Below are 12,162 nucleotides of genomic sequence, written 5' to 3'. Positions count from 1 at the left end.
AATCACGAAATGAGCCGATTGCGTAAGAGCGCACGCGTACGTCACGGGACTTAGGCTTATTTGCGACTGGTGGCGCGGCGTTTGCGCAGAGGCTTCAAAGGCGCCGCCGGCCCGGCCGGCACCCCCGTCCACCCCTTCCCTCCCCTGTTACTGTTACAATTGCTTTCCCTTTTGGCGGGGCGCGGCCGGCTCCTGAGTACTGTTTACTCGGGTGTCAATATTGAAAGGATACTCGGTACAAGAAAATTATTACTAAATTGAAATTTTTCATACTGTTTTTTTTTTTTTCAAAAAATCAATGTATTAATGGTACTTAATACCTAGAAAAAATTAGGACACTGGATAAAAAATCAGCCTGTATCTGTGTAGCGTGTTTATTCACTTTAAAGAAAGACGATAGTGGTGGTTGGAGACTATAGGATAATATATTTCCTGCCTTACTTGATCGGAGAGCTGGAAAATGATTCAGAAATATAGGATAGATTTATTACGTTTATAAAATAAAAAATATTGAATAAAAGCGTAGTACTCCTATTTTGGGAGAAATAAATATATTTACTGGTAACACTATTGTTATGGCAGATTGGCTGTGCTGCCAATCTGCCATAACACAGGGTTCGGATTTTAGACGTCGTCGTGTTGACTGCAGCTGTTCACAAAGCGTGAAAAGGTGTCGTGACGGAGTGTTTTGAAATAATCCAATTGGTTGCTTTAATTATTCGTGAACCGGTGCATTTTCAATGATTATACATAGAAGAAAGTGCTGTTCCTGAAGTGGTATTGTTTATAGTGATATTTGCGTCGCAAAGAGAACCATTATGGATTTCAAAATAGCCGTTTTCAACGCTGCAAGAGATGGAAATCTAACACGACTAAAAGTAAGTATTTAGAAATAAAAATGCTTCTTCTCTTTGCCAATTTTACATTTCAAAATATGGAGGCAAATATTGAGTGAACCGGAATTACAGTACTGGTAAAATTCTGTGTAGTCATTTGTACGGTATTAAATTAATCATTGCTTTCCGTTACCTAATAACTGTTGAAGTTACAGTTACGTTACATCTTTGAAAATTAAGTAGATGCTGTTGGATATTTATTAGCATTTTGATGCAAAAAGCCTATTTGTCCACTATTGTTAGCCAGTCACTTCTCCTGCTCCTAGTCAAGTCGTACCTACACGGCACCATATCGAATGTGATAGTTACGCTATGGATCACTGAAAAGGATTTAAATTATTAGTGGGGTCGAAAATACACAATTTTCTAGACTATAAAGACTTCTAGGTACATATTTAATTCAATACTGATACTAATTCTAATGAAACTGTATAGGTACCATGAGGTAGTGTGATCTGCTGTTATCTACTATCTAATGACATATCAAACATCAATCCTTATGTACCATTTTTGATTAAGTAGTTTACTTAAAAAAGGTAAACAATCTTGATCCATTTATTTTTTGAAATATTCATTTTAAAATTCAAAGCCTTGCCACATTGCAAATTAATCATTTTATAAATCACAAATTATACAAAATACATTAGCACATTCATATTTAAATAATTTAATGTTAATATTGAGTTTTAAAGGGTATATTCCACTAAAAATATGTGTACAAATATTATATTACTAACTTTAAGGTTCCCAAACAAAGACCTTATAGTTGAAGATGCCAGTGCAAGCACTAGATATGTGATCAGTCCTCTCATACTGGGACCATTTCACTCAGGTCTGTACTTAGTATACAATCTCAAAAAATGAATTAATTGAATTAAAAATAACCTTTCTGAATGTGTCTGTGACTGTCATATTGGTCTAAGAAATTTATGGCTTCACATCCTTGTGAATATTAGGATAAATAAAGTGGTTACTTAGGAAAAAATGTGAGTGTTCTACTGGTGAAAGAAATTTGTAAATGTATTTATTTAAAATGGTAATTGGTGAGTAGTTCCGAAGATGACCACCTACACAAAAACGAAAACACTTTCTTTTTATAATATAAATTTTTATCCCTAGTTATCGGTAGATAATCATTAAAGTCAGTCATGGCAACTTGAACAAAATCTGCCACCAGTGTTAGTAATAACACACTTGAAAAGAAGAAGTTTAGAAGATATCCAAAAGTTATTCTAAAGGTCGGGCAACTAGTAGAAATAAAAGGATCTATCTTTCTTATAAATGATATCTTATTTCGTAATAATAAATTCATACAACCAACATGTTTGTTTTGTTTTCATGGTGATACCAATATTAACAATGCGGGTAAAACTATGATAGTTCATGCAGTGACTGATCAAAAGTTTTTCTAGCTATTTAAGTCCCACGGCTGGCCAAAAGTTTCCTAACTGTCTTAATAGTTACATTTAATTATAAATCAGTGAAATAGGCTAGTTGGCAATAATGTATGTTTGTGTATTGTAAAATGCTAAAAACAAGAAGACAGTTACCTCTAACAATGATATTTTTTAAGTTACGTCAACCAAACTTTTTCAAATATTTTAGTTGTAAACAAGACTAATAATATTGTTAAAGTTGACATTTGAACTGTTTGTGTTAAATAAACTAATACAAATTTGTATTTTAATATTTACATTTAAATATTTCAAATAATTTTGGTTAAAATTGCAGAAGTGACTGCCTAGCAAGTGTTAGTTAATAAACACACTATAATATTTCATAGTGTGTTGAGCTGACATAGCCACACAAAGTGCACTGAAGCCTTGTCAAAAGTTTGGAAAAAAAATAGTGTGTTGCCCGACCGGCTGAGGTATTAAGCAGCTAGCCCATAGGCTGGCAGAGGTGACAGACAACCTTGTGTTCTTTGTGTTGAATTCGTCAAAATAAGTTACAACAGTGGTGGTGAAGAAGTGTATATGTGTGTCTATATGTTAGCACATATATGTATGAGTGGATCCTTTGTGTCAATAGGAAATAACATGTAAAATAATTCAAGGATTCATTTTGTATAAAGTGGGGTCAAATCCCTAGAACAAAGACAAGAGAACTGGAGGCGGCACGTGTCGCGCACTGTTACGCCGGAGCCACAATATATTATGTTCTGGAGGGAAAGTAGGTAGTGCGTTGCCCTCATTCGCATTCTGTTTACACCACGCGGTCACTAAAGTGTGGGCGATTCACATTTGGGCTAAGAAAATTTAGAATTGTCCGCATATCTATAGAAATCATTACCTCCTTGCTACTTATGTTAAGATTTCAATCGACCGATTTATATTGCCCCGAGATTTCTGGTTACTCATCCCAGATGCGCGAATGCGGCGTTAGTTTACTCACAAAGCGACGTGATATAATTAAACTGCAGTTCTGTTGGCTCAAGCGTTTCGCTGAAGCGGATGCCGAATGTTTTGCCTATTGCCGTTTCTACAGCCGGAACGCTTCAATGCACCACATTAAAATCCGTCGTCGTTGTAGAGCCGTCGCGCATAGCTGCCTCAAATTCTTTTGACATGAATTTTATCTGTGTTTTTGTGTTAAGAAATATTGCGGACATACATTTTGGCACAAAATTACCGTCTTAGAATATTTACCGTCACTATTATATTCTATGATTTTCAGTTTATTATTGTTGAAGGGCTTCAGCCGTTTTATTATCATCATTTTATACTCTGTCTTCCGGGTTATTGTCCTACTTGTGTATAGTATGTATGACTAAACAACCCAGATATACTTAGTTGCTTTTTATGCGTTTTCTCGAGGTCGGACAAAGAACTTGCCGACATGTCACGCACGAGACTCTCGTGGAATTAGACCATGCTTTTCCTCTATTTCGTTTTGTCGCTTCGGCTCTTTGTTTGTGTGACTCATCGGACATTCGCCTTGTTCTTCTTCTCCAAGTCTCGGAAGATGGAATCAGGAAGGACCTGTTTTTGTTCCTATATGTTTTCCTAGTGACCTTTGTTAGGCATAATGTCCATGTTTTTGTCAGTTTCATACTTGGATGATTGCCAAAAGAACGCATACATAATTAAGTAGCTAGACAACGAGGATATGGTTGTAAAACTATTTCGGTAGAATTGGTTTAGTAGGTTGTATATGTACTACATTATCTTCGATGTTTTTCTAAACTGAATAGACGTGAGTTCACTTCGTCATTGCATATGTTAAAACAATAGTAAAAGCAACACACAGGTGATAATTAAAACGAGTTCATTGATGACCTAATTCAATTTCAGCATAGATGCTTGTGCTGCCTTGATTTGAGTGTTTGTAATTTAGATCTAAATTGCGTGACTGAAGGCAAATACATGCGTTTACTCTATTGGCAAGTGATTTCCATGGATACAGGCCAGCTCTTCTGAACCAAAAGATTGCCAGTAGTAACCGGCCTGAAAAAATATTGGCTTTTAAAAATTGCACATGCGAGATGCTCGTTCATTTTGGCAATAGATAGGTATGAAGTTTACCTACTTACCCATTTTTTATCAATGTTATGAACATTTTAAATAGTCTATAAGTATATAATTAGAGTAAAAATTATCTTTAAATAAGTTTTAGCTAATTGCCAGGTAATCCACCAAGTTGTTATGAAGTATAGTCTAAAAATACTTAATGAAAATTAATTATGCATGAGAATGTCCACAATAATTAATAGGTTACTGCAAATATTTTTATGATTTCGTTATATCTAATTTATCAAATACTATTTTGTATTTGCATTAATTATTGGGTTTTAGCACGTCGAACCTTGAAGACATAGTACGAAATACGTCATTTGATTCTTTCTTGGTCGTACAATATTTTGGGATTTTTGGCCTGTTCATTGATGAGTCAATCACTGGATTACCAGATAACGGAAATACTGATACATTGTATATATTTACATGACATAAGTGATATGTCATGTTTATTGCTTGTCTCGTTTGAAATGTTGCGCGCTATGATGACAATTTACGTACAAAAGCATATATAGAAAAAAGGACTAATATGGATACTTGACCTGGCACCAAAATAGAAAGTTATTTTCTTGTTAGATACATTTATTCAATAATATCTCCCTCACCGAACCTTATATTTGTTCATCCCTTATATCGTTTCCCCTGTCCACAGCCGTCAAGTTTCGGAGCTCAGTTTTATCTCTCTTTCCTACTTTTTCCATTTCGCTCGGTCTTTAAGCTGGCACTATTTGGTGTTGACAAGAAGAAGAACACACGGGTGGGATCGTTTGGCGTGATGGATTGCGATTATCGAGGGCAATCGTCTTGGTTTTAACTGATAATTCCTACAAAATCGAAACGAAAATTATCTCCGATTAGAAACGGAACAATACGGCCTATATCCAACTTGAATTGCAATGAAAACACTCTTTACAAAATATATGACTATATATGACAGTGAACTGGTTTCAAAAATCAACCATGTGTATCCGAACCATGCTTCCAGGACTAGACCTGTGTAAGCTGCGATAGTGGCGCGCGTCATATCAAGCTTGGCAAGCTCTTGCAGTAAATCCCATGACAGTAACCGCCATTACAGTTACGCTGTCAGAAAGTGTTACAGGAGGTTACAAAACGAAGTTGCCCCAAGTGTTGCGCCGCTGTTGCAAGCGGTTAATGTTTCGGCTGATGCAACTAATGTTAGCTCAGCTTAGACCGTTATTTTATGTGGCAGATACATTTTATTGATTTTTTTGGAAGTTACTATTCACTTCATTGAAGTACTTATTTTTGAAGATCATTTGTTGATTTGTTCGATTTTCGACCGACAATCTGCGCAGAAAGAAAAGCATCTGGCACATCCTGTTTTTCCTTCCCTATCTACAGACAAGAAAAGTACCGCAATAATTAAAATCCCTGATGGATTATAGTTGGATAAGTTGGGTGGCATGCTATTCTGCAGTGGGTAGTCGAAACCTGATGATTATAATGATCACTGATAGTATCATTAATAATTCATCCGTGTGAACTTTTTTATTAGATTGAAAAGTATTGGACTCCATCGGAATATCAGTTCTTATTTTCTTTCACATAGTTTGTTTATACCTACAGTTGACAGAAATATTTATACAATATTGCTTTTCTCAAAATTATTCAGTTATTTGTTTTTTTATGTCATTAATTTGTCCAATCGATCAATCTCAGAAATCTAATGTATTTGACAAAGAGGTAATTTTTTTACTGTAGAACTTAGATTCGAGAATGTTCAATTATTTATGAATATGTAAGTAAGCGTATATTGTTATTGTGGAAATGTTATTTCTCTTTATCAGCGCACAAACTCGCCTGTACGGCTTGATAAAACGGTACCAGAGATAACCTATCATTCGATATCATAGCACTTTTATTGATAAAACTCGTAAATAATTATGATTTCTAACTATTGTTATGTGGTTAAGATTGTTCTATGAATGTGACATTGTTGTTGGATACTGAGGGGCTACCATGAATCATAAAGCACTTTATTATTTAACACTTATCTTTTTTACACGATACCTACATGCTACGTGTTTACGTATGTTTCGTGGTAGGCCTTCTGGTTTACTGATTGGAATACTGTTTGTGTACCTACGTACATTATGAGAACGCTTTTGTTTTGGTACTCCGGTCTCAATTCCCTGCGCATGAATTGCCGTGACAACTTCACTCGGTCTCGACCTCTCGTCTGAGATTTTACCAGTTCCTTCCTCAGCTGTTAGGGTCGGAGACCAGGGTCTGCTTTTCTACTTTTTCTGCAGACATATCCTCCTTGACAACAACAAATCAGCACTTTTTGGGTGAGCCCCTCCTCGAGTGTCGTGAGTCGGCATATCCAGGGATAATTTTAACTTTTTAAATGTCTTCGTAAACAATGTTTATTATGTTGTTCTCAACACCTTGCTGCGCGCTACTTTATAAACGCAAAGAAAGTGCAACAAGCCACTTCCTAGCGGCTGCATTTTTTCTGTCCCTGAGACATTGCACATATTTCACTATTTGCCATTAGGTAACCTGGCCGACTGTGACAAGAGTTTACCGTCATGGCTGGCTTGGCGTAACGTCATGCTCCTTACATCACGGCTCCTATTACGAGACACGGATAATGACTGCATAATGCTTGGTTTGTCTGTCTGTTGTTTATACTTTCACGTAAAGACAACATATTGCATTTAAATTGTCAAGCATAAACTGACAAAGCATGTATATGTTTAAGCACAGTAGACGTATCTATAGTCTGCCGGACCAAATAAAGAGAAGGACCCGTTGTGTGAACTCGTGCACAACTACCATGAAAGGCACAAAGATGTTAGTTTTTTTTAGTTTTCTTTCGGAAAATTGCGGAGCCATAACGAAAACGTTTCCTCACCCGGCTGCCTCAATCCCAAGTATCGTCACCATTATTCTGTTTTGTTGATCTATGATCGTCAACAACTCTTGTTAGAAAAATAGCAAGGCGTCTCCTCTTTTATTTTTGCTTCGTGAATGCCCTGCATTAACTGCAAATTTGCCATTCCCATAAATTCCAGGACAAACCATTGATTCATTTATTTAATGAAAATGCCTGTTATTTAAATTAACGCATAAGTTTAACGCATCTGACGTAAGGTTTTATTTCGACGAGGAAGAGACAACAATAATAAGTTTTTTATAACCAAATGTTGGTGCTTACTTGAATTGTTGTAAAAATATGCAAATTAACAAATTACAATTTGTTTGCAAATCTTGGCCTCGCAGGTACGGTCAGCGGCACGTCAATCTACACGAAATTACAAATTCGCCGCTTATTAATGCTATACAGAGCTCTCTACGACGTCGTAACTTGAAATGCTGGTGACTGTACTTCATTTTGCGTGTTTATATCGCATAGATATATTTGCCGGATATAAAAGTTTTTATTTTGTTAGGATATATATAATATTGTTTTCCTTATTTTTAAACTGTATCTTTGCTGCACGTCGTTTCCACGTCGCATAAAAAGTTATATATATATATATACTAGTATGATCTTTAAGAAATATTCCAATATAAACATTAAATGTTTGTTACTAGAGTTCTGTTGATGCGTAATGTTTATTATAGATAGAACTAAGAACATACATTTAGAACTTTGTATATGGCTGTAGTTTCATTGATTCATTGGTTTGTTTCTTAGTTTCACTTTATTTGTTTAACAAACGTGTTAGATCGATGTAATTTGAAGATGAAACACTTATATCATACATAGTACAAAACAAGGTCAGTATCGAATCTAATGAAAGTCGATACATCGATTTCGATAGATCGAATCATTTCAAAATAACACACATGTGATGTGTAAATCAAGTGTTGATCGGTGTTGGAGTAAGAATTTCAGTTCATTCGGCTGAAGATCATACGCTTCGATATTCCATGTTTCCTTCCATATTGCAATTTTAATAAAAGTTTGTAAGTTTCAGAGACTTCTGTCCTGTACGACTACTAAGTCCGTCTCAATCGTACACTCTATTGACAGACTTAATTAGAAAAGGATGACATTTTGTATGTTTTTATTATCGATAAAAGAGGCCATCTTTTCCTCATTGTTATAATTAAAATTGCTACCTTGGTTTAGCTCGGCACCCGTTTTCCTCGATCTTAAACGGCTTCTTGACTATAAAAGCTCATTTCCACATGACGACACGCGAGTTACGAGTCCATACGAGTACATTTTATGATGATAAAGTTTTAAAACATCCATACTAATATAGTTGAAGAGTTTCTATGTTTGAATGAGCACCGAAAACTCATGAAAAAATGTATTCCGGTTCCAGAAATTTTCCAGAAAGCAAAGTTATTCTGTAATATTCGATTTTACATATATTTCTTCTCAGCAGTGGTATACGACCACGAAATAGTAAAAGTAGTTTTAAATAAAAAATAGTTTTTTACGAAAATTACCCGAGTAGCTGGTCTTTGATGCGTGCCAATGGTTTGAAAATTAGGATGCCGAAGACCGAACAAGTGCTTAGCTCCGACACTTTATGGTTGTAGAAGAAACCGGGGCACCCATTGTCAAATATTGTATTGTACGATAGAAGGATTATTGACATTATTATGTTTATGAGAGTTATGTTTTGAGTTTAACACCCAACCCAATAGAGAGGTGTTATTTTTTTAATTTGATTCATACTTCGTTGTCATGTCGTCCCTGACGGTAATAAGTTAGGAATAACAACTTTGCGTGTGCATTACATGACGTGCCAATCTCAATTCGAATGCAAATATTAAAAATCGGTAACTGATGTAACCCGTAATCGTATTGCAATTTTAAGATAATTTGTACCAATCGATTCCAATAATGCTAACTTGCTCAAATTGTATGACTGTCCTCGTTTCGGTTTCTCAGAAATCCTTCTTTTTTACCTAACAACGGATTCTGGTATTACGTGTCAAAATTTGTCATCTCTTTAAATTATAACAATCGAATCAAATATGCTTTGAATAAAAAAACGAATTATTTGACTATTTGAAGGCTCAGACTAGTTTTTTTTCACACTAGTTACACGGTTTCAACTCAAAGAAAATGTTGCTGACAGCTTTTTAGAGAACTTATATTCTAGTTTCCTAAGTCCCAGCTGTATTTTATAACGACCTGATGCTAGAAACCCACAAGGTTCTGGTCGTGGCAGAAAAAATGAAAAAATATCGAGTTGTACGTAAAGAAGAAGCATGTTACCTTTTAGATTATTAGGATAAATGTGTGGGAGACCTCAAGAAAGTGTCCAGTAACTAGGCTAACGTCTTTTGCTATGTGTTATAGCGAAAAAAAAACCGTGGTATTTATTTAATAGCTTTGTTTACGGTGTCGGCGTCAAGAATTCCGGTTCTGTGCCTTTAGAATGTAGGAGCATTTGGTCGTCGCGTGGACGGTCCATATAATGTTAGTACATTCTTCAACTTATTATTTATTATTCCTCTCCAAGGTCATAGGTATATTTATTTGTGTTGTAATTGTCCATAAATTCTGTAATTTAGACGGTGTGCAAAATTTCCTACAACTTCAATACTACTTGAAACTACACTCTCAATTCTATTGAGAGTAGTAATTTCTTTTAAAAAATTGCATTTAAAGAAGTAAGCGCGTTGAATTAAAATTCCGTTTTTTCCAAAATTGCGGGAAGTCCTCTCTTTGGCTCTCTCTACACTCCTTACGGTACCTTTAGTTTAAGATTTCTATGTCCATTACGTAGTTTCGGCTGAGCAGTTAATTGATTAGTTATTACAACAATTTACCTTATTATATGTACGTAACAGTGGTCAAAATTGTTCCTATTTAAGTCACGGCAGTGGCGTATAATATACTGCCCCGTGGTCAGGTTACTAATTTCGGCACCGCTGAAATACGTTACTTTATCTATCAACGCGGCAATTTGTACACAAACCAAAGGACGAAGTAGAGTCGGCATATCACTTCTCACTATCGAGACGATTCGAAGTGAGACGCAGCGAACTAATCAAATTGCGGAGTGTGGTTGTCGTTGCGTCACCAGTCACAATGACAATAGTGCTACTAACACTAGACTTGAATAGCCAATGCCATAGAGCAATGGAGCGACGGCAAATGTAAACAGAATCTACTAGTCAGCAGTAAAGTTTTTACAGCATAATATCAACACAGGATAAACCTGATACTATAATATGTTTCATAATAATTGTATTTTCATTTCATTCGGCTTATAGTTACATCGAACGTGTTGAATATATCGTTGAATTGGCTTCGAAGAAAAGAATAAGAATATTTTAAAGAGAAACTTAAGTATTAAAATTATGTCTAATGCTGTTGTCAGATTAAGGCATCTGACAAGACTTTATATCTAGAGGCTATTAACTTCGTACAGACAACACGACATAAATTTACCCCGAAATTCGCTCCATGTAGGGTAATTTGACATGCGTATATATACTAATGTACTAAGAATATTGATACCTCGCTTGATTTAGTTGACTGTACTTCTGGGGATTGATATATGAACACGAATTTACTTTTTAATGCATCTGAAATATTCGGTAACCAAAATTACGTTTTTGTAACATCATTATATTCTCGATGTATTGTTATTACAAAAAAATAAACACTGTCCCGGTTATAAGAAACGACGCACTGCTTCCTATGTGCTGATCGGATGATTGAAGTTTAATTTTCTTCTTAAATTTGTTGCAGGTAAGTTTTAGCTGAAACACGATAAGTGTTTCGTCAACTATTAAGTACCGAACATGGATGGTAATGTTGGTATAAAATAATATTATTTCCTCTACATTTTGAAGGCATACAAAAATGTTAATTTCGGCGGCACGTCCTTTACGAATTTCGATAGCACTACCGCTGTGTGTTTTTTTATTTTGTCGATTATCCTTTTTTTATGAATGGCCGACTTTAGTTCACTGCGTGTGATAATTGTCATAATATAATTAGGCCTAATTACTGAAGTAATTAAGTTCACTGACTCTTCTATCGATCGGTTGTTGCTTTCGTACCACTTGGTACACACACATATTTACAAACCAGATGTTGCCTCAATCCAATGCTGTTTTGATGTGAAATATTGTCAAACAAACACACTTTCAAATTTAGTATGGAAGTATAACATGATTTTTATTTTTGGTAAGGAATTAATACAGTTTTCTATTTCTACTACTTGGTTCGGCCGACTCTTACATGTTTGGGTCAAAACAACTACGTTTTTACCTTTTAAAGGAGTTATGAATCTACACTATCGTGTCGAAATAGTTATTAGGATATAAAACTTTTGTCAGAAGTTTATTTATACATAAAATTTATTACTTTATTTAACTATACAACAGACAGTAAATTACAACGATCTGGTAGGTCGTATTCTTATTAAAGATTAATGAGAATTACACAAAAAATACATGAGTCATTTTGTGAAACATGACATGAGAGGTCAGGAGTTCGATTTTGAATTATTACGAAAATCGAAATAAATAAATTTCCTGTGGGCGAAGTGCGGGTGTGCATTTCACTTCTCACCAGCGAATCTATTCGAAGTGAGACGCAGCGAACCATTGCGACGCAACGACAATTACGCTGCAATCGATTCGATGGTGAGAAGTGAAATATAAAACAGCGCAGCCTGTCGTACCTGTTATTTTTAATTTTCGTATTACGTGCAACCCAAAATTCTGACATATCGATAGTATATATCTCCAGAATATACACCTATAGGATATGTACCTATAGATATCTTCAGGTATGT

General features: G+C 35.3%; 1 protein-coding gene across 2 annotated transcripts in view; it reads left to right on the top strand.

Moving 5' to 3' along the window:
* The first annotated feature begins 595 nt into the window (after positions 1–595).
* Positions 596–12,162, top strand: part of LOC128675729 (uncharacterized protein) — a 53,363-nt gene continuing 41,796 nt past the window's right edge. Inside the window, exon 1 of one of the 2 annotated variants that reach the window (XM_053755317.2) lies at positions 596–878. In XM_053755317.2, coding sequence (XP_053611292.1) covers position 878 — 1 coding nt within the window. In that variant the 5' untranslated portion in view covers positions 596–877. The remainder of the gene's footprint in view (positions 879–12,162) is intronic. The other variant, XM_053755318.2, reaches the window with a different exon arrangement.

Source organism: Plodia interpunctella, chromosome 15, assembly GCF_027563975.2.
Source record: "Plodia interpunctella isolate USDA-ARS_2022_Savannah chromosome 15, ilPloInte3.2, whole genome shotgun sequence".
NCBI classification, from domain to species: domain Eukaryota; kingdom Metazoa; phylum Arthropoda; class Insecta; order Lepidoptera; family Pyralidae; genus Plodia; species Plodia interpunctella.
Note: the sequence above shows the minus strand (reverse complement) of the source record. Positions and strands in the feature narration are given on the sequence as shown.